Below are 27,323 nucleotides of genomic sequence, written 5' to 3' on the forward strand. Positions count from 1 at the left end.
TAAAACAATTATTATAATGATTTGGTTTCACACTTACGCGTAAGTCACAAGGGAGGCCAACCCGAAACGCAACCGGCGGTTGATTGTGCGTCCTGGGCACTTATCAATACCTTGGCGAAGGCACCTGTTGTGCTCCGTTTAAGCGTGGCCAACGGCTGTGGATTTATTTTGGGTTCATCGAATATTGGTAACATTACCAGCTGCGCGGTTGCCGCATTAAATGCCGCAAGAAAACAGACTCTCGGCCAAACACCCCGTGATAGCAGCAAAAAGGCCGGCCCGGCTGAGGAGCAAGCAATTTTAACGACCATAAAGTCAAACGAAGCGATCAATTGCTGCAGGTTGGAGCATCGAAGCACGAGCTCCCGAGGGGCCGAGCCGAGTGCAAAAAACTTAACCGACTAAACTGAGAAAAACTAGCCCGACTCCACTTGGTAGCATCAATTACTGCTACACTCCATAAATAATTAAGTCTGTAAATGAACTGGGAGCTCCGGGCTCCCGGCGCGGCCCAATCGGCTCCACTAGGGCCCGAGCTTCACGGCAATTTCAATTGCACCTTACATCCTTTCCCATTTATCGCGTTTGCTCCTGACAAGTTCTGGGACTATTTTTACGCGGGCATACACCGGGCTGATGCTGCGCGTTCTTGTTGGGAGTGTTTTTTCTTGCGCTTAACAATCCCAGGGCCCGAAGGCCCCCTCCCTCCGGCTGGTGATTTTCCCGCTTCGCAGACAGCAGCGCACTCGCTTCGCTTCAATTGTGTTTCTTCCTATTTCGTACGACCGCGATCGATCAGCGCATCGATCGAACGCGATCTATCCGAAGTTCCGTTGGTAAATAGAGTTGTAAGTGCGGCAAAAACACCGGCAGACTCCGGGTGTGTGTAATGTGTGTTCGGCGCGACGACAGGCACCGGCGTGTTTTTGCGGCGACCATCGATCAGGGATGCGCGGTCCCCGGTCTGCGAGATCGCCACTCCGGTGCCGTTGCCACAAGATTTAAGATTCATCTCGTGTTGCACGCCAATTGCAATGCACTTGCGGAATTCTTTCCACCTTGGCGTGGCCCCTTTTTTGTGGTTCTTCTTCTGCGCTGGCACCTTTTCATTACCCTTCCAGGCTGGCTGGTGGTGGTGGTGTGGCGCGGTAACCGGGCGCGTCACTAAGCGAGACGAAGTAAGTGGCCACCACAATGGGCAAACAGCTTATGGTTATAAAGAAAATTGACTTGTGACACTCGGTCGGTCTGGTTGGGGGTCCTTCTGTTCTGTTCCTTTTTACCGTTTAGTCCGATCGTAAGTGGGCTCCCTCTGTGGCTTCAATTTTGGATACAAAAACTTCCTTTAAGTAAATTTAAACTGAACATTTAAAAGAGTTTTATTTCCCAAACGGCACACCTTCTATGCTCCGTTGATCCTTTCAATCAGCGACGTTAATCTGATAAATAAAGTTTTGCATCATTTGATTACATTTATTAACTTGTTATCTTCTCCGTTTTCCTGTCGATCACTTTCAGAGCATCGGCGAATTAGCGTAGGCGCGTTCCGTTTGACCCGTGAGTGTGCGTGCGCGCGTAATACCGGCGTCAAAATTTACAACATCGCACGGCTAGTCAACCTAGAGCAGCCCAGTCGACCAATGGGCATATCGGACGAGGGCAAGCTGCTGGAGGACATACCCCATGAGGCACGGCCACCGGCACAGGGTAGTCCACTAGAGCGCGGCGCCAGCACCGGCCACCTGATGGGCAGCAGCGGCGGCGATCCGAACAGTCCGCTCTCGGATCCGCACAGCGACGACGGGGGAGATGACTTCGCGCCAAAGAGGAAGCAGCGCCGGTACCGGACGACCTTCACCAGCTTCCAGCTCGAGGAGCTCGAGAAGGCGTTCTCGAGGACCCACTACCCGGACGTCTTCACGAGGTACGGCGCCTTGATTTGACGTGATTTTGAACTAACAAATGGCCACGGCCAATGGACAATTATTTAATCAACATTTCATTACCCGCAACAGTGCTCGGTGGTGCCGGCGTGACATAAACACACCGAGTGACCGGGGACCGGGCCGTGCCGTGCCGTGCCGCCGTTGCATAGCAGCAATTCACTAACAATAATGACACAGTGTCGCCCCGGCCACGGCGTGGCATAATAATTTCATGCTCGGGTGCGAAATGCACCAAATTATGCGCGCACCGCGCTCTCTGTGTGTCGCACCGTGTCCCTTGGCGGCTCTATGATTCGGTGCCGTTGACGGTTAACCCGTCCGCTCAAAACTGTATCATTTGGGGCGTGGTGGGGTGAGTCGGTGGGGGGGCAAAATATCACCACAATATCACTATACTTAGTCGGTCGGCTGCGGGCGACACGCACGCACACTCTCTTAATGTGTATGTTCAGATTAATTGCTCATCATACCATTGTTTACCGTTACAAAATTGTGCGCCCAAATAAGTAGTTTATTATCTTATCCTTTGCGGTGTGAGGTGCGGTGTACTGATAATGCGTTCGAGGCAAGAGGGCAGCGGCGACCAGCCACCCCAAACCCGGCCGTCCGGGGGGTTGCTAATATTTGTTTTAATGCGGAAATGCAATGCTCAGGCCTCGGGTACTCCGGTGCATTGAATCAATTAGACGCGCTCGGGCACGCGATCGCCCTTTCGATTTTAGGGCATTATCCACCCGGTCTAATTGAGAGGTTTTAATCCGGCCGGGGATCGTGTCATGTCATGCTGTTGACCGTCACTCTGACTCGATCTGACGTGATCATCGAGAACGGCGTGCGTTTCCGGTGCGTATCGGGCCAGTCAACACAACACGCTGTAAACTGTCTGCGTGCCGTGCCGGGCCAGGGGATGATGAATTTATGGGCAACAAACTCATTAGCAGAATTTATGGCAGTTGTATCCATAATTAATCATAACGCTTCACGGGCCGGACGAGCGATCGCGAGCACGCCGCGAAAGGTCACTAACATAATAAATAAACATAGGCCGATCGATAGGCCGATCACTATCACCGGCGAATGTCACCGGGGAAACGCCCCGTGGAAGGGAAGGAAAAGGGTTTGCGTTCCGTTTGTGGCCGTGTCGTGTCCGGCCACCGGCATGCCACACGGCATCACGGCATGCGCCATTTTTTCGAAGCAAACCAAATTAATGAAGCAAACGCCGGTTAACAAATAACAACGCGCAAAGAGTTGGACGGGTCACGGGTGCCGCTGGAGTGCCGCACGGCATTAGCATAAAACATAAAACAATTTGCATATTGATTAAAACTTAATTACTCACCGTGCTTATCGATCGTCACCCGGTCGGTAATTGTGGCGCTGCTGCTGCAGGATGTGCCGGCCAGCGGTGCTTCTTTCGGGTGAAAAATCTGTAAAATCCGTTCACCCGTTTTAAGCCCCGACTTTGTTAGGTTCTTAGTACCTAGTCAAACTCACTCACGTGCTCCATTTCTTCCGTTTTTTTCCAGGGAAGAGCTAGCGATGAAAATAGGGCTCACGGAGGCTCGAATACAGGTGAGTGATAATCATAACGTCTGCCATTGCGTTCCGTCGATCGGTATCGTTCCAGGAAAGAAGGCTCACCGTAAACACACCCCACTCTGGTGGCATAATCTGCTTCGGAAGACCCGGCTGGGCTTCCCGAATAGGGCAAAAAACCACCCTTAAACTGCCGGCGGCCGCTGGCGAGACGTGCCGCTTCGTGCCGCGGCTGTCGTGATAAAAATGGCCAACGTATCCCGAAGCGGAAGTGTGTGTGTGTGCGTCCGTTTCCAACTCGCCAACGCGCTCTCGCCAATCAAAAAGGGGTTTGCAGAGACAGTGGTGGGCTCCGGTACGATTGCCGGGCTCCGCCGGGACACGCAACGTCATTAGTAAAACTTTTCTACCAATTACTTGTTAAAAGGAAAACAAATTAAATTAGGTTCCAGGTTGCCGGGTGCCGGGTTTTACCGTGTGCCTGTGCACGCCAAACAAAAACAAAAGCCCGGAGCACAGGGTGTGCAGTGTGAGCCGCCTTTTATTAGGCGAGCGCCATCGTGGCGTTTTATTGCCTCGGGTGGGCGGTGATGCGCCCGGGGTTTATGTTATCTAATTAGGTGAAAAACTGACATGCAAAAGCGTTCAGACAGGCGTTCGAGGGAACCGATTAAAGTGGTGCCTGATTAACTAAGCTAATAATGGGCGCACCCGGCATGCGATGCCGATCCGGGAACAGGGCGTTCTCGTCATACAGTGACGTCACCGAATTCATGTCCCATTTTCGAATATTACACACGCGCATGCAAACAGGCTTGGGGACCCCTTAAAAATGCATCCCGATGAATCATCCCGTTCGGTCAGCCGAGGATCCGATGGACCGTTCGATGCCCGATCGAGGCTAAACAAACAGATTATCGTAGATCACATCGCCCACCTCGAGCACCCCATGTTGGCCACCACCTTCATTAGCATATTTATGATGCGACGTCGACGATGACGACGACGGCCATGTGTGTGCGTACAAGCGATACATTATGAGCTGCGCGGGGCCGCCCTATGTACGATCGGGCGAAGGACGAGGGAGCAACCAAAGCAGTGGCCAGAGCGAGACCGAGAGACGCACCGGTGGGCTGGGGCCAGTTACTTTCCCCTTCCTGGTTCGATGGGTGGAGTAAACCCGCGGCCAGCCTGGTACATAAACCCGGGGTGGCGCACGGACCGCGCACACATACGCCACCGATTGGCCACCGACGGGATTCGTGACCGACCGTCCGGCCGGGCCTGGGAGTAAGTTGCATCGCGAGCTGTCATCGGGTTGCCGTCCGGCCGAGTCACGCACAACACGATCCGCGCTCGGTGGTAGTGGTCGTGAGCAGTTGGCGGAATAGAGAGTAACCGGACCGGGCCCGGGGGGTGGCGGCCAGCAGCAGAGTACATACCGGGTACAGGTCGGGTGCCAAGAAAAATGATAGACTTATAATTAGCGTCCGTGGGGCGACATGGGAGTGCCGGTAACGGCCGGGCGATAAATTTAGATTGATTTAATTACGAACTAAATTGAAGCAATGTCACCTATGATTACCGGGACGACGGGACCCGCTACCGACGGGCGTAAGTGCGCACGCGCAGAACCCTGCGCAGGGTCTCTCTTCCACACACACACACAGGCCCCCTTCGTCTGGGGGGGCAGCTGAGAACTGCTTAATGGCCGGCGATGGCGCTCTAATGGGAATCGGTCACTTTGTCGCACCGAGCGAGCACGCCGCGATAGGTTTGTTGAGTCAATCGCAACGGCGCAGTCCCTCTAATGGCCAGCACATGTGCCTGGGTGTGTGTGTGTGTGTGTGTGTGTTCGAGTTGCGGTGGCTAAGGGCCCGGAAATTTATTGCTTTAATTAGTTGTTTTTTATGACGATGATTTTACACCTCACCTTCCTGGGCACGGCTCGGGCCTCGGGACGACATCCTAGAACTGCGCGGCGGCCACACCGTGGCGCGACCGGGCACAATGCAATAGAGTAATGGGCTAATTGAATTTTAGCTTCCCTTTTTATCGCGGGGGCCTAATTTATGCAAATAGATATGCGACCCGGGACCCCAGCCGCACACGGTCACTCATCGCGGGCTCGATCGCTAAATGAGGCCATTGAAATTAGGGGTAATTAGGCGTTCTAGCCGATGCTTGCTCGCGGTGTGTGTGTGGTTGTGGTGGTGATAAGAGTATCGAGCGGGAGGTCCGCGCGTCCAGGGTCCCTGGCCCCGATTGGTGTTTGGTTCCTGTTTTTTTCCAGTGCGTAGGGAATATTGATGAGGCTGAAACGTCAATCCGCACGCGTAATGGCTGATCAACAGTGGCTTTGTACTCCTATTGTTGACTTAGACCTCATAGGTTCAACTTCTCGTAGCAGAGCCATAGCAACAATTTATCAGCCCTTTATCACCAATCATTTATCAGCTCACAATGAGGGAGGTTTCTAACCATGCCAATAGCAAAATACCAAGCAAGACCAAATTTTGCCTTGCATTCTGCAGACTAACTATATTACACTATCCGTTTATCAATTCGTTTTGGTGTTGATTTCTTACAGCTACGAGCTTTCATTTGATGAACACAACTTTCGTTTTCTTAATCCTTGATTATTTGGCCGATGCCACTGTCGAATATTTTTCCATTGGTTGTGTCACCATTAAAACTCACACTGATGACCATTCGATGTTCCCTATCGGTTAGTTTCGAGGTTTTTTATTATTTTACAAGAGAACCACTACAATGTAGAAGAGAACCACTACAACCGTGCGTTTCTTACCCTTAATTCTGCATTTTAAATATCAGAATATATTAAAAAACATGTTATTGTTACCAATTATTAACCAAATCTACTTTGGTTGTTTTAATACCGAGCAAAACGAAGGAAATGGCTATACCCGCACAAGAGATTCAATCAGAATGTTATTTTATCATCATAATTTGGCTCCTTGAACCTTAAACTAACATTTGTCATCTTAAAGGATCGATTCCTAAAGAAGTTATGCACATATTTCCACATATTATTCAAATGTTAAGTTGTTAAACTTCTTTTCGCAAGCTACTGTGTGTCGATGGTAACATCTCATAACTACGTGGACATGCTCATAAAATAATGCCGACACACACATGCTTGTAGAAGATGAAAATAAAGTTCAAATTTTAAACATCAAAATTATGTATTAACTTTGAAGCATAGTCACCTTGAAGCATTATAAATTTCTCTCACAAATGTTACAAGTTCTTTACATTCTCTCACTGAAAGATTATTCCAACTTTTCGCGAGCCCATGACGCGATCATTGTCCGAGCTGTAATGAGTACCTTTAAGGTCTCTCTTGATTAAAGGACAAAAATAAGAATCGTGAGGAGCAAAGTCGGAATAGTACGGAGATCGCGGAGTTAGTTCAGACTTCTAAGAGCCTCTTAGAAGCACGCAAAGTGTATCGACGAGCGTTGTCGTGTTGTAAGATTCCTTGCATATTCCAATATGGACTGTGACGATATTCCAAACATGAAAATTCATTACATATCTCACCATAAAGAGCCTGTAAAGGACGATGAATCTTACTAGGATTCACTTTCTCAGCCGTTAAAATTTCACGTTGGCGTAGCTGCAGAATCGTAACAATCTCCGTTTCAAATCGTAACGGACGCGGATGTTCGAGAAAACAGGAGGTGGCCATTTTGTGCTTTGCGATTGCGATTTCAATCTTTTGTTTACTTATAATTTACATTTGTGGTACCCATCTTATTACGCCACCGCGGCCACGGGCATCAAAACAAAATGGCTCCGCCCGGAATGGGCCCGCATTTCCTCTTGCTCCACAACAAACCGTGTAACCGAAACCATTCATCACCCTCGTGCCTCGTCGGCTATCGCAACTGCATGAAACTCCCATTAGCCTGGCCATCCCCCCCCAAGGGTGTTCCACGCCCAAACGCCAAAGCCTTCCGGGTGGACGCCTCGGTGAGGGGGATACACATAATTTACAGCCCGTTACAGCAACAATCACGTTTTTTCTATTAGACAAATCCCTGTAATTGGTGGCCGCTAACGGATTTGTGATGAATTATGGCAAAGCGCTGGCCGCGGATCGGGTGCCAGTGCCACAAAATCTTTTCGCCGGCCGTGTTACGCCTCGTCCGGGCCATGTTTTTGCTCGTCCTGGCCATCACCACCACCACCAGTGGCCACCGGCCGTTATTATCAATTCTCACGAACCCATCCGGGGCATATCATTCCGATCACCGTTTTTGGCCGCGACGTTCTGCGGGACGTGGTTTTGAAGTGCACTGAAGAGGGCATTCCTGGGGCGCGCAGGATGCCGTGGCTGTCGTGATCTTAATATTTGCATAAATTCGTACCAAGAACGGGGAGGACCAGAGCCATGCATTTACGCTCCGGACGATCACCTCACCTTCGGCCGGTATCCCGGTGCCCGGGTTTGCTAATTAATTTTATTGCATATAATCATACACAATCACTTACCCAATCATAGCCGCGAACCGAAGCCCGCTCAGGTGGGACCCCAAATGGCAGCGCCAAATTGGCTAGAGAGTGTGATTGGGCCGATATGTTAATGTTTATCTTTAATTTGCTCTCCAATTGGTACGACGCAGAGCCGGGCCGGGCCGTTCGCGTAAGCCGGGATCCGCCGGGACCGAAAGGAAACCGGGTCCGTTCTAAACGTTTCATTTATGCTGTGAAATGACAGGTAATCGAGGAGATAACGAAACGCACCGTCCGGCCGAAGCTCGCCGCTCGAATGCTGGAATCGTTCAATTATTGATCGAATTGGAAATGATAAGTTTGCGGGAAATCAAACATTTCCCACGTAAGTGGTCTCGTAAAAAGCACTGGCCCCGTTCGCAGTCCGCAGTCGCAGTCGCACCACCCGATGAGGTCCCTGTAATTCGCCGATCGCCGTTGCCCGTCGTCACCGGTTTTCGGGCGAATCGGAGCAAAAACAGATCGAGGCAAGGCCAGCGAGCAAGACGCACACGGCCAGGCTCGATGAGTGCCGAAAAACGGGCTCCTACTGTTCCCATCGCTAATGAATTTAATTGAGGAGCGTATGGACGCTATGACCGATATGTTGCACAGATTATTGGTCCCTTGTTTTGCCATTCTGCCGACAACGATTCGGGCCGGCCGACCAGCGGGATCCGGGTTGGGCGGTGGCAGACACACACGGTGTGCATTCGTCGAGCGGAAACGCACAAACCATTGGTTTCCATTTTCGAAACAACAATTGCCCGACGCTGCCAGTCAGAGAAGGGCCTGAGCCTGAGCAGAGCCACGCATGGACGCAGCGCAGCGAACGGCAGCGCTCATATCACATTAAGCCGGTAAATGATGCAGAACATTTGATTGATTCGATTCCGATGCAAATGGCACCGTATCGGTGGGGACAGGACAGCGCACCCCGAACCGATCGGCCCGGAACCGGGTCGGCCGGTGGGCCGGTTTTTATGTTTTTATCTCGCACGTTCGGGGCCGCCGAGTGTCTCTGTCTATCCACGTTTGACTATTCGACGGTCGCTGCAAAGTTGCCAATTCCATCGGCGGAAGTCGACACGGCGGCGGTCACATGTGCAGAACGGTGGCGGCCCCGTTCGCTAGATGTGTGTCTGGTCCTTACTTTGTGTCGTAGCTTTTTTCTGTTTTTTTTTGTTGTTTCTGCTGCTCGTCTTGGCGTCGTCGAGCAACAGAATGACCATCTGATACAGCTGTTCCGATGTTGGATCAATAAGCGATTCCGGCAAACGGTATTTGTGACCGTTTTCGTTTTCTTCTCTCCGCCTGATGCGTTACTATCCTTGCCGGTTCGGGTTGCCTAGAACTGGAGAAACTGCGCAAAATACAGTTATTGCATAGGGTTCGGCCCCGCTGACACCGTTAAACGGTCAAGTGAACAGTACGTTACTTAACTTGACCCTCTGGCCACTCTCTCAGGCTTCCAATCTCTCTCTCGACCGTCGAACATCGAAAGAATCAAAAGGAACCGCAGCATACTTTGTGCGGGGCGGCTCACAGGTTTCGACAAATGTACCCATTTTTCATGACATCCTAATCCCTCGGCATCGGCGAGCTCGGCCGTGGTTGGGTTTACCTTTTATCAAGCCTTTCATCGCCTACTAAGCTCAATTTTACGAGAGCAAACACACCGTGGGCACTTTAGTTTCGCCCAATTTCGCCCGCAAAGCGGCCGTGCGCTCGTCGTCGCCGCTACTTCGCAAGGCGGCGCCGGAAAGAACTCGTTAATCTCCCATTTGTCACTGTAATTCCCGCGGACCCGTCGGCATCTAAGGGTCTTAGCCCGTAATAGGATTTGGGCGCTATTCGTTAGGAGGATACCCCCGTAAATGTTTCCAAGCTATTGACGAGTGGCGGCGGCGGGCTTGCTAACGAAGTTTGGTTAAAATCGAGCAGTCGAGCGGCCGGAAACATCGGGTCCCGCGCGTCGGTTAACACCCTGGCGAAATATAAACGACCCACTGCTGGCATCGTGTGTGAGTTTGTCCGCTCAAATTATAATTTATGCTCCGTTGTTTTGTTTCAGTCTTCTTTTTGGGGTTTTTCGGCCGCCGATCCGGCGATCGTGGTCCGCGCTGCGATCTCTTGCCACGTTTGGTGAGCAAATTGTTGTGACCATTTTTTTGTGCTTGTGTGTGTGCCCCTCCTAAGCCGCCTCACGCGGCCCTAATACCGGCCAATCGGCACCCCCGGTACGAGACCTAATTTTTCGTTTCAGTTTTTTTGATTAATTTTCTAAATTATTTTGACAGTTTAATTACCGTCGTTCATATAAATTTCATCCCTAATCGATTGGCCGGACCCCGGGCTGCGCGGGCCACGGTGTGGTGCGCGCGCAATCAAATGGCGCGCCGGTGTCGGCATCGGCATTGTAGTTTCTGCTTTCCGTTCCCGTTCCGTTCGTGCTCCTTGGCTCCTCTTTCTTCGCGGCCCGGCGAACACGGGGCCGCGAAGATGCTCTTAATTTAATCTGGCGAGGGTCAAATATTTGCATATTTAATTAACGATAATCTGTGTTCGCCGGGACTCCACCGTGGCTGTCGGCGTCGTCGTCGTCGTCGTCGTCGTCGTCGTCGTCGTCGTCGGCCTTCGTTCGACGCCTATCAACTACATTTCATTTGTCAGAAACTACGAAACTCCCGATGTCCACCCGAGTGTGAAGCCCGAAAGTGGCCACTTTTTTGGCCAATCCTTGCCAGACACGGACACGGGCGGACGGGGGCGTCCTTCCGGCCGTTGCGATTCTCCAAAAGGGACATTTATCAAAACCAAAAATTTAATTACTTCTCCCGTAGCAGCCGCCGAGCGAAGCTTCTGGTACCGTCCCCGTGCCGATCTATCAGCGGCCGCCCGATAAGCCCGGCTGGGATTTCGGTTTTAGTCAAAGCCTCAGACACAGACCCTGGCCACTGGCTGGCGTCAGGGTATTTAAGATAGCGCTGGAATTCAGGCGTAAAGCTTCCGAGGCGCTGCAAAACTAGAAGCCGGGACGCCCCGGGACCTCCGTTTGTGATGAATCTGCATTCCGACACGCGGAGCTCCCGGATCGCGGAACTCGGCACAAGTGTGTGTGGGTGCACCCTTCGATCGGTTCTCCGGAACCGTCCGTTTGGTAAAACCAATAAAAAAAAGTTGAAAATTATAAGGAACACGGCGCAAGGTACGATCGACAGCGATTATCGGAAATGCAACGAGATATAATGGCAGCGGCAGAAAACGCTAATAATCGGCATCGTCGGCAACATGTTCATCATCCAATCGGAGCCCCGAGCCGAGGACCGGTGCAACCGGGTCACCGGTTGCGACCATCAAACGTACGCGGCCCGGGCAGCATTACAAAGTCCCACGGTCTTCGTCCGGTCACCAAATGACCACTTTCGTCTACAGCGCACACCGGAACACCGGTAGACGCGCCAGACAGACACACCAGAGGACCCGGGACTCGCTCCAGAAACAGGTGGAAGTCCGAACGACGACGACGAGACACAGAAATTGTCGGGTAAAGATGGCCACAAAGCGCACGACGGAAGGACATAATGCGAAGGATCCTCGGGTGGCGTGGGGTCGAGATCAGAGATCGGTGGCGTCTGCAGCGGCGGCGGCGACTCCGAGGCCGCCAGGGCCGAGATTCTACGAAGCACACGACAAGATTTGGATGTTCGATAAGATGACACTAAACACGTTCATCGGTGACACGAGCCACTTCGGTGCGCTACCAAGCAGGAGTATTGGTTTACAGCGGTCCCAGGCCGGGAGTTTTATGGACCGGAACGCCGTGTTTTGACTGCGATGCGCGATGCGCTGTCATCGTGAATCAGGCAGTGTTTCAATCAAATCCACTCGAAGCGGGGCAACTTTTGGCAAACCAATTGGCCGACCACCGGCCACGAGCCGTCATACCTTATCCGGAACCAAGATTTAACGGAAACATGAAACTCACTCTAAATGGCCGTAAATTTTCTGGTCGATGCTCGAAGATTATCTGATGCCCGATCCGCATTTTTGTTGCACCTTTGCGCCCGCGGATCGCGCGAGGAAGATGTCCGCTTGGTAAGACAAATTAGCCGTCAACTGGGATTCCGCGACACGCGGCCTGAAAGAGGCTAGAAACAATCAATCACTGACTGGCTGGCTGGCCGTCGCGATCTCGGCCACGTTGGAATGCCCCGAGGGCGGCTCTGGGAATGGTGCTGGTGCGTTCCTCGGAAATCGGGCGCCCATTAAATCGTTTCGACCACATCCTCGGCGGCGGCGGCGGCTTCCTACTAATGACTGCTACAGCTAAGTCGCAGTCCCCCGGGGCCAGTCCCTTGGGGCGGCCACGGATCCCAGAATTCCGTTCGCGCCCGACCGGAAATCACGTAGGTGGTAACATTATCACTCATTAATTACGGTCCTAATCTAATAATACAAAATTATACGTCTGCAGCAGCCGAGAGGTCTCGGTTTCGGAGCGAGTGCAGCGAGTTTATTTGTCCTGTCGCCCGCCCCCCGGGGGGGAAGATATGTGCGTGCGAGACGGAGAGTTTTGTGTCAATTCGAAAACGATTTCGAATACGAAGCGTCGTCGGGGGATGGTCGTTGTCGACGAACCCCCACTTTTGGGGGTCCAAGCGTCGACATGCAACGTTACTGGGCCCGAACAGATCATTATTTTAATAACACTCGACGGGACGTGCCCGAAAAAGCGGCTTGAGTGTCGTGGTGATGGTTTCCAGACACACACACACAATCGGGCTGAAGGTATCGGGCATATTTCTGCTGAAGCGTTTGGCTGCTTCATAAACAAACAGATCGTGGAACTTACGCAGCGTTGGATTCCTCTCCGGCGTCCTTGTAACTTCCAGCCCGGGAGAATGGCGGGAACTAAATGGAAACACCAGCGGGTGGTCCTGGGTGACTGGGCAAGTCCAAGGGCTCCTCCGCAGGACCGTTTATCATACTCACACACGGTGGCATCAGCATACCGGGCGTACGTCGCTTTCTTGTCTATCAATCCCGACCCATCTCGACCGCTCCGCTAGCAGCCAAACCTACCAGCGATCGCTTCACAATCTTCTTCACGATCGCGCGCGCTGGTTCGTTAGGTAATGAAGTGCGGTACGCAACCGCAGAGGCGGCGCCAGCCAATTTGGTCCACGGGACGATCATCGGACGATCGGCCACCCATGGCGTGACGGGCTTGTAATCAAATTTATATCATTATACCAAAGTACGGCACGGTCGGGTGGGCTTTCTAACATTGGGATTTCGGGTGGCGCCGAAAGATCACCACTTAGCCAGCGGCAGCAAATCGGCGCACGGAGATGATAACATTAAACCGTTCTGTTTATTTTACTTTCCCATTGTCAGCCGCCATGATTGATGAGCCTGTGAGTGACGTTTGATGAAAAGTTGAGTTGCCTTGCCTATACTGCGTTGTGTTTATAGCAACCGTTTCTTGGGCACCAGAACTTTCCCATAATCCGTTTATAGCATTTTATAGCTCTCTCCACGCTCGTGAGTAATTACAATCCTAATCAAGCGGTAATGGAAAAATAAATAAAGCCAAGCCAACAAAGCGATCGAGGTCCCCGCGATCGCTCCTAACCCGATTAGTGCTTCCCCTCTCGCCCCCGGGGGGTGGCAGATCAATAATTTAAAATCAATCTATAGAATGGGGGCCCCGGCAGCGGCCTAAGCTTCCAATCCTCCCCGGGCTGTCGCCGGTCGCCGCGGACGCCATGGCGTGTAATTGCTTTTCCGCGGGCCGCACGGGTTCTTTAAGTAAACCGATCCACCGATCGAACCGAACAAGAAACCGCCGCCACATACCGAGGAAGACAAAAGCCGCCGAATATCATTTCGGTCGCCGGCCGGCGGAAGCGTTGCGCCTCGTAAACAATGGGAAAGCATAGCGAGCGAGAATTAGTTTCGATTATGTATTTATGAACATCTCGGTCTCTCGCATCTCTCGAAGGGGATTCTTTCCTTTTTGTTTCTCGATCGCCGAGCCGAGCAAATCTTCCGATTGATTCGATTCCGACACACACACACACACACACGGTCACCGTCACGTGACCCAATCGGACCGAAATTCGGACAGGGAGCGCCCCGAGAAGGAGCGCTGGCGGGGGAGATAAAAATTATGTGTTTTGGACGCAGCATGGTGCTTTTGTTAATCTAATTCACCCCGGGAGGCCACCGGCCGCAGGACTCTCTCGTTGTCTCTCCCTGTCGTGTCCTCCGGGGTCCTTTCGGGGATTCGGGTCCCTGGCTCCAGCGAACCGCTAATCACCTGTTGCCGGGACCCTGTGGGGCCGAGAAGGTCGCGCTCGCTGCGGATGGCCGAAACCGAAAACGAGCCGCAAAATTATTGCCAAACCAGGCGACCTCTGGCCCATCCGGGCCCGAAAAATACACCCAATGTCCCGGCCGTCGAAGTTCGACGAAATGCCCGCTATCACCCGGTGAGAGTTGTGAAACGCCGAAGGCAAACTAATTGATCCGCAAATCGCCACCGGCGCGAGAGGTGCGAGAATGGCGCTGGTTGCGAAACCCGGGTCCTCGGGTGCAGCTGTCGGGCTTTTGAGCACGGCTAGATCGCCTGGTTCGTTTTGTCGCCCGCGTTCATTATGACTCAATCGCACGCAATAAAGAAACGATCTTGTGCACTTCATTCGTCGGCCGCGGCCGAAAATGGTGCCGATGCCGGTAATTGGATTCGAACGGGGTGCCCAAAACGTGAAATTCACGATCCGTTTCATTTCGCGGGCTGCCCACGCTCGGACTGTGGCCAGAGTGGCCACATTAAACCGCCCGGTTCGGGTCGTCCTTGGTGGGTTCGCTTGCGATTGTTTCTTGCGCGAGTGTGGTGAGAAAAACAGCGCCATCATCACCATCAGCGTGGCCAACAACACGCCTCCCGCTGCGAGTGCCCCGAAGCCGGGCCGGGCCGGGCCGGGGGCCGGGGTCCGGGTTCTCACCGGGATCGGTATCCTCGGCAAACGCGGAGCATGTCCAGACATCATTACGCGCCCGTCCGCCCGCTCGCGAATGCGAATTCAATAATGATAATATTGGTTTTAAGTGTTTACTGGCCATAAATCAGGATGTGGTAAATTGGATCCACCCGCGTCCGGGCCGCGGCGTGGCGAGCGTGGCGAGCGTTTCGCGTTTTCTGTTTACTTTTCGCGGTGGCTCCGGAATTTGCATCGCTCCGGGCATCGAGGTGACCACGCGCGATGCACGGGTGTCTCGTTCTCGCCCGCCGCTGATTGGCTGGGGGATTGCTGGTTATCCCGATCGGGCCCGGCGACGATGGTGGACACAGTGTGTTAATTGCCCACCAATCAGCTGCCAGCCCCGGAGGTATCGTGGTGTTAAGGAACTTCAATTACCTCGGTCTCTCCGTCTCTCTCTCTCGAGGCCACGAGAGCTGCGGCCCCGGAATCATCCTCTAGTTAACGACCTCGCCCGAAACAGCCCGCGGTCCGACACTTGGGGTCCGCTAACGTTTTTATCGTTGTTTAATGAATCGTAAAAACGGAAAGGCTTCGACGCCAGGCGTCCGTACAAAGTAAGCGGCCATCCGTCAGTCGAGTAAGCGGCTGGCCGAGAGTTTGATTTGAAGCCCTGCGCCCTACTTGAGGGCATCCCGCTGAAGGAGTCCCAGTTAATGACTCGATACCGATACTGGTCAGCTGCCGGAGGTACCCATTTGAGGCGGCTTGGATCTCCAAAACTGTTCCCGGCGCCACGGCACGGGAGGTGGAAACGGTACCCACAGGAAGCGATCCGCAAGATATCCGATGTGAATGGTGGCTATTGGAAACCCTTCGCAATGTTGGAGTCGGACGGTCGAACTGTCCTGTGTTCACTGTCTACGCGTATTGCTTCAGTAGTTTTGGAGCAATATGCAAAAAAATATGCGAAAAAAATGAGCAACTTTTGAAAACATCCGAAAAAAGCAAAAAGAAATCCGAGCAGGAGCGACTGGTAGGTAGCACCAGTGACTTGCATGCAATTTGGTTTCCAAAACTTGTATGCAATATTACGTGCAATGTTGTATGTAATTTTGATTGCGAAGCTTGCATGTAAAACTTGCGTTAGAATATTGCATGATACGGCAAAACAATATATAACAATATTGCATACAAGTTTTTGAATACAAAACTTGCATGCAATATTGTACACAAGTCACTCCTGCTCCCCTAGTAGAATTTCGGATTTTTCGGGTTTCGGATTTTGCTGATTCTTTCAAAAATTGCCACGCTGGCAGCGTCTTACGGAAACCGCCCAAGACACTGGAAAGGCTAAGAAGTGGCGCATCATGCGAAAATCTCTGCGTCCGGTCTAGAAGGAACCAACGGAAACAGATTTTCTTTCGCGCATTGTTACGAGTCTTACCTTACTTTCCTTCTTTCCCATTTCTTTCGGTGACCAATTTCTTTCCAATTCCAGTGGAAATAAGGAAAATTCTAACGACGGCTTTTGCGATTTTAAGAGAAAATGTTTGGAAATTCGTATAAAGATGTTAACTTCAGTAGAAACGTGGCAGAAGCATAAGCCGGATAACGGCTAACGGATGTAGGAATAATCCCTTAAAATTTGATTCAAAATAACGATTATTTGTTGCACAACAATCTGTGACGTCCCTAGTGAAATGGCGGATACTCGCCACCGCAATCATCGCATAATCATACGGTTGGTCCGTTGATAATCAGATGTGCCGTACGTGGTGTGGTTCCGGGCCGAAAGACACTCCGAGCACATTGCGACGCGACCATCACCGATCCACACCGAACCGAACCGAAACCGTCGTCGCACCCCGGGATTCTCGGGATTCTCGGAAGGGCATTAAAGTAATTGAAATGTACGGAGCAGCACGTTTGCATCGGGGCTATCTGTCCTGAGTCCGGCCCTGTCCCGGGTTTTATTAAATTATCATTATGCTAAATGTTCCCTTTTCCGACCGACTGACGACCAACTGAGAGATGTCTCTGTGGTTCCGCGATCGCCGCCATCGTCAATCCTCTTCCTTCGCATTGCTGCATTGCGCCGTGTTTGGTTGCGCACGATTTTCGACTTAAATTGCGTGCAGCTTTGGGGCCATTTTGGTGTGCGGCTCTCGGGTTCGGGATGGCCCCAGGGGAGAGGGGTCTAGCAATTTTCCGTAATTCAATTTCGGCCGCACTTTTTAACCGCTTCCGCTGGCTCGTCCCTCGTTGCAGGTCTGGTTCCAGAATCGGCGGGCGAAATGGCGCAAACAGGAAAAGGTCGGACCGCAGGGACACCCGTACAATCCGTACCTGTCCGGGGCGACCCCGGTCCCGTCGGCCACCGTCGTGGCGCCCTCGTTACCACCGAACCCGTTCAGCCATCTTGGCTTCAACCTGCGCAAACCGTTCGACGCGGCCAGTCTGGCTGCGTTCCGCTACCCGTCGCTCGGTGCCAGCCACATGCTGCCGTCGGCCTACTTCAACCAGTTCCACCGGTAGGTTGCACCGTCGTCCCGCCCCGCCCGAGGGGGCGGTGACACACGGGACTTTGCTGCGATAGGATGCGTACCAAATGCCACCCTTCCCTAATCAGGTCCTCACCGTTTTCTTCTTTCGTTGACGAATTTTGCAGAGCGCCACCGCCACCCCTGTTGCCACCGGGCGTGAGCCCCCTGTACGCACCGTCCGCTTCCTTCCAGACGCTGCTGGCCAACATCTCGGCCGCCCAGCGTCACGCACCGCCGCCCGTCGTTCCTTCGAAACCCTCGCCGGGGACCAGTCTGGCCGGGCCGGACTATATGTCCTCGGCGGCGGCGGCCGCGGCTGCATCGGCCGCCACCGGTATGCAGGGTGGAGCCATTCCCCCCTCGCCGGCCTCACCGCCCATCTCACCGACCGCCCTGCCACCGGTGGTGCCCGTCCCAGTTCCTCACTCGATGGCCGGCCCGATGCCGGGGTCCGGATCGCCACCGCAAGCGGACCGGCGCAGTTCTTCCATCGCCGCGTTGCGCCTGAAGGCTCGCGAACACGAGCTACGCCTCGAGATGCTGCGCCAAAACGGGCACCACAGTGATATCCTTAGCTAAGCCCAGATAGCGCGGGTCCGGGTCGGATCCCGATTCCGATCGGGTGGTCGGCACAAAGCGGATGGAGCAATAATACAACAACACTCTCAACAGTACTCAGTAGCATTAGCGCCAAGTTAGCGAATTACTACCGGCCATCGGCATCGGCGGTGTTGGTGTCCTTGTCGTCCTGCGTCTATTTATTATCAGGTTCCTTCATTAATCGGGCTGACGAGCGCGTTGTTCCCCCGGGGGGTCGACCGGGACCGAGCGAGATCATTAGGAAAGGTGCAAATTAGTCTAAACACGGCCGGAGGACTCTGTACGTAGACCATCCGCTGGCCCCGACACCGAATTTCACTTTCATTCAACCACTGGAAACCGCTTCTTTCTGTTGCCACACAAATCAAAACCGGCCGCCAAGCCAAGGTGGGTCACCGATCCTATAATTAGTGAGCCTCCTGGGCATCCTGCGTGTGGCTGCTGCGTGCCGAGTGTGGCGTGACAAACGTCGTCGTCGTCGTTGTCTGCGTCGCCGCCGTCCCGTGGAAAGGTCACACCGTAAATTGCCGCAAATTGCATCACCCGAAATGCAGAGACCATTCACAGAAACAACCGGCGCAGACTCTCGGAACTCGTTCGCATCTTCGCCGCTCGGCCGGCGGGCACACACTAATCAAAAGTGGCCGCGGCCGAATGAATGAAATCCCCCCAAAACCCGGGGCCGTCACCTTAATCAAAATCATTTACGTCGCTCCGGAATCATCACCATCATCGCTCGCCCGTCCGCCGCCATACGTGAAGGGATCCTCTGTGGCCTTTGCTTTCGATTTCGCTAACCTGCTTATTACAACCATTATCACCATGCGAGGCCAAACACGCACGCACACACACAGGCAAACGCACGCCCCACGGTTGATCGACAAATGATTTTCCTGCCAAAAAGCGCCCCCAGGGGAAAGGTGGCTCCCGGTTTTCCGCATTGATGAGCGAGCGTTCTGAAAACGGGGCCCGGGCACGGACCCGAGGCGCCAACAGTCTGTGGCCAGTGTGACGACGACGTGCAGCTAATTTTCATTTCATTCTGACTTCTGGCCGGCAGCGTTTCGTCCTGTTTATCTTTATTATTGCACCCTGGCCGTTTATTTTTCGCTATCCACACTCCCTGATCGGTGTCCAACCGACAGGCTCTAATTAATGGACCTAGAGCCGGTGGCAGCAGCACGGCAGTCGTGAGCGAAATTGTACAAAGTTTATTTGTTTTTTATTCGTACGGTAGGGCTAGACAAACACACCGGCAGAAGCAATAGGGACACACACGGCACAATTATACCTATCTGTTCTGTGCAAAGTTTCACCCATCAGTTGAGGCACTGCGTAATGAGAAGCTAAGATCAATGGAAAGGATGTGTCTTCACGCAGCGAAACGGACAAAGAAAAGATAGCGAAACGACGCGCGGCATTATCCGCAACGATCTTTGTGAAGAAACGGTAGCAGTAAGTTGTTTTTGATTGCTGAAAAATAAAATTGAAATATTTAATGAACAGAAAATGTAAAGTAAATAAATAATGTGGACCACGCGAATGATGACACTGCGTTCAGGATAAAAATCAGATCGGGTAATAAGGTAACATGATAATAATAAGGTAAGTAATAAGGTAACATGATCCCGATTTGGAGGCTGGATGGTGGTGAAATTAAACCATTGAAATATTTCATCGCACGCGTATTTCATCGCACTAGAACCGAACCACGCTAATACGATCGACCTATTTCCGCTGAAAGGACCTTATTATGCTCTGGCATAACTTTATGAAAATCACACAACGTACACGTGATCAGTCGCAAACACAATCAAGCGAGCACGCTTGAGTGGCGCCATACGGGATCACGATTCGAATGGGCCCGAGTTCCAGATCTTCGACCGTACCATCGGCCGCTCTCCCCGCTCTAGTGTTGATTAATGTTGATGATTAACAGTTAATTAAACAACCAAATCGCCATTCACCATTGCCACGAGGGGCAGTTTTTTAATTGAATTTTGGGTTGCCACGGCGCGTCAAACTCGTGCGTGCGTGTGTTCCGGTGAGAGGTGCTGACACGTTCGTGTCGCCCGATGCTCGCTGGCCGGCCGCGCCGATTGGCGTACGGCGGATCCGTTGGACCTTGGAGAAGAAAGGAGGCCTTATTCAATTAAAAAGATGTATTACACACCGCACTGAGGCTAGCCGAGAGCGTGGACGCCTCGAGGAGCTCGCGAGGAGCTCGCGAGGAGCTGGTTCAAAAGGTTAGCCATAATTGGATTTTTTGTTTCCCGAGCCACGCGAGAGGCCCCGGCCCGCCGATTGACGAGCGACGGACGGCGGGCTGTCCGCGCCGCCGCACTTCCGACCGGCAGCAGCATTTTCGGGGTGGGTGACTTTTCAAAAATAATCACGCGTAATTGCCATTTTCTGCCGTCATAATTAATGTTGCCCAACCCCCCGATCGGTCGGTCGGTTCGGAGAAAAAATAGAGCATAAGCTGTGAGCCATCTCGGTACGGCCAATCATCGCATCGGGAAGGTGTCCGGGTGTGGACATTAACGGACCAAGCCCCGGTCCATTTGCGCACCGTCGCCCGGGTCCTAACGCGGGCTACATTGTGTCATTAAGCTTCGGGCAGCGGGTTGGGACCACGAAGGCAGTGGTTTGATTCATAAATCATAAGCACATAAAACAACCCTTTCTTGACACCCAGGGTACGGCGGGGGACGGTGGTCCCTCGCGCGCGCTACGTTCACCATTCATCGTTCAGACTTCAGACAATTACCATTAAAATCAATTAAAAATCGTCTCTACAGCTAGCTCACGATTTTCTCCGTCCCGTCCCGTCCCGGGAAGTCCCGGCGGAAGCAGAAGCCTGACCGGCCTTTCAACGGCCCCGGTCTCGGGTGCCCAGTGGTGCCCCGGTGGTGGCCCCTTCAAGCAGCATAATAAGCACGACCTGGCGGACGATTTTGCCATGGCCGCCCGGTTGGGGCTCATGGAGCTGTCAAAAAATTAATTATAAACAAATGTTCCAGCGTTCCTTGGCCCGGTGGTGGTGGCGGCTGCTGCTGGAAACGCCGGAGGGGTCCGGGAGCGCAGCCGTTTGGGGCTGTGCGGCTATGCTGCGGGTCCGTTCAAGGTGGCGATGAAGGATGCTGTCCTATCGCGGCCGTGGCGTGTCCATTATTGAAGCCTTGATCTTTTATGGTTCGAGTTCAATTTAATGTCGCCTTTCTTTTGGTTAAACAAATTTCTGTTTATGCTCAAAATTGTTGTCCCAACCGAGGAGTGTGTCCCTGTTTGGACATCACCACAATAAACACTGTGCTAAACAGCTTGTCGCTTGCCACCGCCACGATCGCGACCGACAGCACGAACAACCCTCCAAGCTGCTCGAGAGTGGTTGACCGAGAAACGGCCAGCACAACGGAAGTGTTCCTGCTGTGAGTGGACCGTAAATCACACTCTTAAATACGGGTTTATGGTGGGCATCTGAAGAAAAATACAGTTTGATTTTGTTTTAATTTCCTTCGCCCTGGAACGTGGTACGAAATCGGGAATTCAAATTCAAGAACGCGCACCACGGTCCGAGTCCGAGATTGAAACCGTCACAATCGATGGCAAGCTGGCGAAAGACGTGAACCGAACCCGCGTCCTGGCGCGACGGCGTACCTCAGAGCCACAAAGAGAGAGAGAGAGAGAGAGCGAGCGTTTAAATCCCCGGGGTTTGCCCGAGGAACGGATCAGCATCGGAGTTTACGGTCGTGACACACCAGGTAGCCCACGAGTCCACGAGGGCTCGCAGTCTCTTTTATTTGCTCCTTAAATCACTGTTGCTCTGTTCCCTCGCGGACGCGGACTGACGCGAGGAAGTTCCAGTGCTTTAATGCTTCATAAACGCACGTCTTAAAGATCGACCCAAACGAGCAACGAGTATTAAAATGGGAAAATATGGAAATATGATTGAAGAAGAGCTTTACGTGCGGAGGGAATAAAATGTTACGAGCTCGATCGAGCTTTTAATGATCGACTAAGACCGCATTCGATCAGCTAGCGATCGATCTAGGCCCGTCGATATCAACAAAGTCGCTTCGTTCCGGACCGTCGTCAATCGATGACTATAAACCTCTTCACAGGATGGCCAGACTTTTCGTGCCAGAATCGAACCGCTCGCGGCAGTTGACGGTTTTAATTTCATTAGGATCATCGATCGGCCCACTCGTGGCGACTCACGATAACTTTGCATTTTGCACAATTTCACCAAACATGAAACCAAAACGTCTTTACGCTCCGCTCGGTTCCTGATCGGCCGACCGGCTAACTAGCGTCGACATTTAGCGTCGCTGCCCTGCCAATAATTAATGATGCCGTTCGACCGTTCCCTATAATCATCGCTAATGAATTGGCCCAAATCCCCCGAGGCTCGATCTATCAGCCCCGCGGGACCACCAAAACTGTTCACACCAACCAACGAGAAACGGCACTGCGTTGGGCGCGAGTGTCTATTTGGGGATGGTTCCGGGAGGCTTGTGATCGGTCGAGCGCTCCAGTTGAGATCCTTTTCCCTCGCCGATCTGACGATCAACGACGCAATCACCGAAACAAGCGGCTAGTCGGTCGGAACCATCGATCATCCGAACCATCGGTACCGATAAATATTTGTTGAAACAATGAATTTGAGCAATTAGAGCATTAGAGGTGATTGATTTTCCGTTTTCGGTTTGGCTGGTGTTGCCGGACTCCGCAGTGATTGATGGTCCTGCGTTGGCAGCGTTGAAGTTTAGCGTATTTAGAAAGAAAAACTTGTTGTGGCCAACGGCTGATCCTGGTGTCCTTGACGAACACTCGAACCTGCGCAGAGAGCTTGCAGGAACAGCACACTTGGAAGGAAATAGGCCCTAACGAGCACTTGTTTGGGTCCGTTGGACCTCACGGCGCGCCCGTGTCCGCGGGCTGGCGGTTTTCTAATGAAAATTTATGTTTTAATAAAACACCACACACACACACACCGGCGCGCCTCGATCGCGCATTTCGATTATTTTCACATGTTGTGACAAACAGACTCAAGCCTCGAAACGAAACCGTTGACGAAGCGTCGGACGAGCAATAGCAAAATGGATCAAACCGGCCGTGGCCGTGTGAAACGACGAAAAAGAAGGAACCGCCAGCCATATCGGTTCTCCGATCAAATTAGATTGCGCGATTAAATGATGGACCCCTTGCGGTGTGTCGGGGAAATGTTCAAAGGCCCCCGGGGGCCCCAGCTAGTGCGGCATCGGCTCGACCTACACACCGGGTGCATGCTGTGTCGATCGTCCCAAAATCTGGTTCCGCTGCCCGGCCCCGTCCGACCCGCCCCGGCGAGTGACAGATGAGAGCCGGGGCCACGATCGTCGTCGGTTTGTGCCGGCGGCTGCGCCATGTGGCCGTGAGAGGCTTATAAAATAAAAATTTATTTACTTTTTATGAAACGGAACATAAAATTAAACAATAAAAGTATAATTTATGGTATTTTAGGAAATTAGATAGACACAGAAATTATTATTCGAATAATGATGACGAGATGGAGTCGTTAACTCACGGGGGCCCCCGGACAGCGAAGCGGACCGTAAAAGAGGGAACCGAACCCGGGGATCCCGGTAGACGGAGGCCGACGAACCGGTGCCGGTGCCGGTGCTAGGACATTTTATTCGTCAACAACAGTATTTAATTCAATCATGGGCCGTGGGGTTTTAAAATGAAAATTTATACTTCGAACCGCGCTTCGAAGAGTCGCCCGGTCGATTCGATTCCGTCGAACGATTTAAGAGGCCCGCTGAAGGATTTGTACAACACGAGCCTAGAAGCGGCCTTGCCTAGGCCGCTGGCTCCAAGTGGGCAGCTTGGGATTAGGCGTAAGGAAATTATAAAATTATAAAATCATAAGCCCGAAGCGAGCGGAGCAAAAGACTGCGACGCTCGGGCAGCCGACGAACCCGAGCCGAGGGAAGGCCATCAATAATACTAAATCGTCTTATCGATGACTTTTAATAGACCCTAGTTGGGTGTTAAATGAGGTGTGGAATGTCATCCGCGGCGGCGTTACCGTCACGCCCGCGTGACGGTGTTCCAGTTCGTGTTCCGGGCACGACATTTAGGCAAATCGGTCTCCGCTCGGATGGTGGCCTCGAGCATTGGATGTGCCTCTTTTGGGAGATGACTCGCGCCCGCGGTGCCCCCCAGCAGGTAGCCACCGGCGGCTGGGTTTCACTGCACACATTGTCCACCTTCCCCATTTGATAGCTTTTTCAATCAAACGTTAGATTTATGCGTTTGTGGTGCTTTATTGGTGTCCATATTTTGTCGGGACACCACATCCGAGAGGCAGATTTGCGTCCCACAATTTATCGATGTTTCGTTCGGGACGTTGGCCCGAAATGGGTAACAAAAACCGATCCAAGATGAGCCTTTTTTGGGCGTGGGCCACCAAATTCGTTTGACGTTTTTGTGTGTCCGTTGGTTTATTTGTATTACGAATTGTTTAATAAAGGGTCCAAGGCACGAGCTTCAGATTGTGGAGACCGTTCTCTCTCTGTCGTATAAAAGACTATAGACGTCGGCTGTAAATAAGGTCCTTGCCATCATACAGCCTACCACTCGGGTCGGTTTGGCGTCATCATTAAAAGCCCATTCGACACAAATCATCATTCGGCCCTCGGTGAGGTCTTAGAAAAGCAAAAACACACATCATCATTTCCCAACTCCGTTGCACCGCAGAAAGGATGCACTCGGCGCACTCGGACGCTTAATTTAGTATGGAAATTTATTGATGCGAGAATCGTAAATTTGTGTTTCTCTCGACCTCGCGCTGTGCGGTGTCGCAAACGGACCCTTCCTCGGGGACCCTCGGAGACCCTTCGGCACGGGGCGCGTGCAGCTTGCCACACGAGCGTCGTCAGGGCCCGCCGCCGCGTTGTGTGTTTTATTTCGTTCGCTTAATTTCACGACTCACTTCCGCCGCCGCTAGCCGGCCGGCCGGTCGGTGGCCAGCGGGACGGCATGAATCCATTATCGGCAATCAAGCTAAACGGGGCCCCGGGTCCCCGGCCGGTCGGTCGGAAGAAATATGAGAATTCCTTCACGATTCACGAACGAGTGCTGTGCCATCGCGGACGACCCATCAACTGCAATGCTAACAAATTGAATTTAGCAGCCGATAATGATTGAAGTCTTCCCAAGTCCCCGATGCCCCCCCCCGCGCAGGATGCGACCGAGCTAATCCGCTTTCGAACCGCGTCCTGGGTTGGTTGCGATAAGGAAGCGCCCGGTGTTGTGGCCCGATGTTTGACGAGTCTCGAGCCGAGGCACTTTGTTCGGAACGACCGAGTTGAGTGAGCTGAGGCAAGCAGCAGTGCAGCAGTGCACGACTGGAATGGCATTTATCGGACGCGGTTATAAATGAACTTCAATTTATTATGTTCTAAATTGCCTACCGCAGCGCGGAATGAAATGGCAATATTCATCAGGCCGGGCTAATGCAACTGGTCAACACTGGCGGCCGGCGGCGGCGGCGGTGCAGACCCCGGCATTCCGTCCCAGGTTGCCCACCACCGCGGCACCGTGACGAAACGGTCTCCCCGGTCCGGCACCGGGAACTATCCGCTGGCCAAACACTTGCAGAAACTTAAACTCACGAAATAAAACACGGGCCCTTGGCGTCCCAAAAAAGGACAACACGCGCGGCACTCGCGGATGATGACGAGTGATTGATTGAGAATGAAATTGCATTTTGCAACAGACTGTTTCAGCAGTGGGGCGCAAAAGGGCGGTCATTTGTGTGGCCAGCCAGTCCTTGTTTGCGCGGAGTCGCGTCCCAGAGATCGACAGTCCACTTGTAGCCACTTCTTGCCTTTTCAATTACCGGCCCCGAAATCGCCGGCCACAAATACTCGAAAATGGCAATTAACGCACATCGGAAAATGGTAACAGTTCCATTGCAGTTCCAAGTCACGAATGTGGCCTAAAATTGAGGTACGGAATTGTTCTAACGCGCTTGCGCTAGCCATCGGCCTTCCCCCCCGAGAGCAGCCGCCAGGATTCGCGAACGCCCATCATAAGTCACCGGCACCGGGTTCGGCGAAATTGGTCTGCACGAAAATATGCAAAATATAATCAATAAAAAAAATCATTAATTTGTTTACAAAGAGGAACAGAAAATCCAATTTGCAATAACGCATATTTCACTTTTACGATCATTTATTATTCACACACTGGCGCGCACATTCCCGCGCGATCGTTCCCGGGGCCCCCTCGGTTTCGTTGGGTGAGCCGTTTTATTCTCTCGCTTGCCAGCCTTGAGCCAGCATCCTCAGGAAGCCGGGCTTGTGCGCCGGCTGCGTTCGGCTGCACGGAAAATTGAATCGCGCGGCAGAAGTGCGGGTGCAATTCGGACGGACCCGGGACGCGCGAACGCGGGCAGTAAATAATCAGCCAACCGCCGGAATGATTTTTGTTTGTTTTTCAAATTTATTCATGTTCAATATGTTATCGTTATGGATCGTCAACGGGCAATTGTCGGTAGTAAACGAGAACGCGCGGCGCAATCGGAACTGTTGCGCCACTTGCGGCCGGGGCACCAGACTCGTTAGCTGCAGGTTACGGCTTTGCCATTTTACGGCCTCACGGATCCCCCCCTCCGGATGGTAAAGCCGGAGCCGATCGGTCGGCGCGGAATGGTGGACGCACTGCGAGATAAAGAGCGCCGTTTCGCAGCGTTCCTTCGCCGAGCGCCGTTTAGATGCGATTTTATGCTCGACGACGGCCACGTTATCGGGACCCCGGGCGTACGTGGCGTGGCGGGCAACAAAGTAAACAAATTAAATAATCTTAAATTATTTCCTTCGGCCCGTGAAGGATGGGGTTGCAGTGCGGTGCGGTGAAGGTGACTGGCGGTGCACTGACACTGTCGAATTGCTGGGGTTTTTTTCACGCAGCGTGATAGAAATAGCGTGTCCCGTGTCACAGATTAACTGCGGGACCCTGCGATGCAAAAGTGTCGCTCGCAACATTATGCATACAAAGGATGGTAATCGTTGTGCAAATTGCTAACTTTAAAAATTGTGCTAATTTGATAGTACACTTTGCGCGCCGCGCACAACGCGTATTTGTCATCCCGGATAGCCTCCGGATGCGAACCGAAATGCCCGCCTCAAAATAAC

The 27,323-nt window shown here is 52.5% G+C and overlaps 1 protein-coding gene across 1 annotated transcript; it reads left to right on the forward strand.

Annotated features, from left to right (window-relative positions):
• Positions 1-1,640: 1,640 nt before the first annotated feature.
• LOC128269669 (homeobox protein aristaless) lies at positions 1,641-18,248 on the forward strand. Its single transcript, XM_053007052.1, has 4 exons — positions 1,641-1,924; positions 3,476-3,521; positions 17,264-17,526; positions 17,625-18,248. The coding sequence occupies exons 1-4, from the start codon at positions 1,641-1,643 to the stop codon at positions 18,115-18,117; spliced, it is 1,086 nt and encodes a 361-aa protein (XP_052863012.1). The 3' UTR covers positions 18,118-18,248.
• The last annotated feature ends 9,075 nt before the right edge of the window (positions 18,249-27,323 follow it).

This window comes from Anopheles cruzii, chromosome 3 (assembly GCF_943734635.1).
Source record: "Anopheles cruzii chromosome 3, idAnoCruzAS_RS32_06, whole genome shotgun sequence".
In the NCBI taxonomy this organism is placed as follows: domain Eukaryota; kingdom Metazoa; phylum Arthropoda; class Insecta; order Diptera; family Culicidae; genus Anopheles; species Anopheles cruzii.

What these genes read in the sequence shown, in the direction of transcription:
- LOC128269669 (XM_053007052.1), top strand. Translation starts at nt 1,641, where the DNA reads ATGGGCATATCGGACGAGGGCAAGCTGCTGGAGGACATACCCCATGAG. An exon ending in TCACGGAGGCTCGAATACAG is followed by an intron (nt 3,522 to 17,263) that starts GTGAGTGATAAT and finishes CCCTCGTTGCAG; the next exon opens with GTCTGGTTCCAGAATCGGCG. An exon ending in TACTTCAACCAGTTCCACCG is followed by an intron (nt 17,527 to 17,624) that starts GTAGGTTGCACC and finishes TTCCCTAATCAG; the next exon opens with GTCCTCACCGTTTTCTTCTT.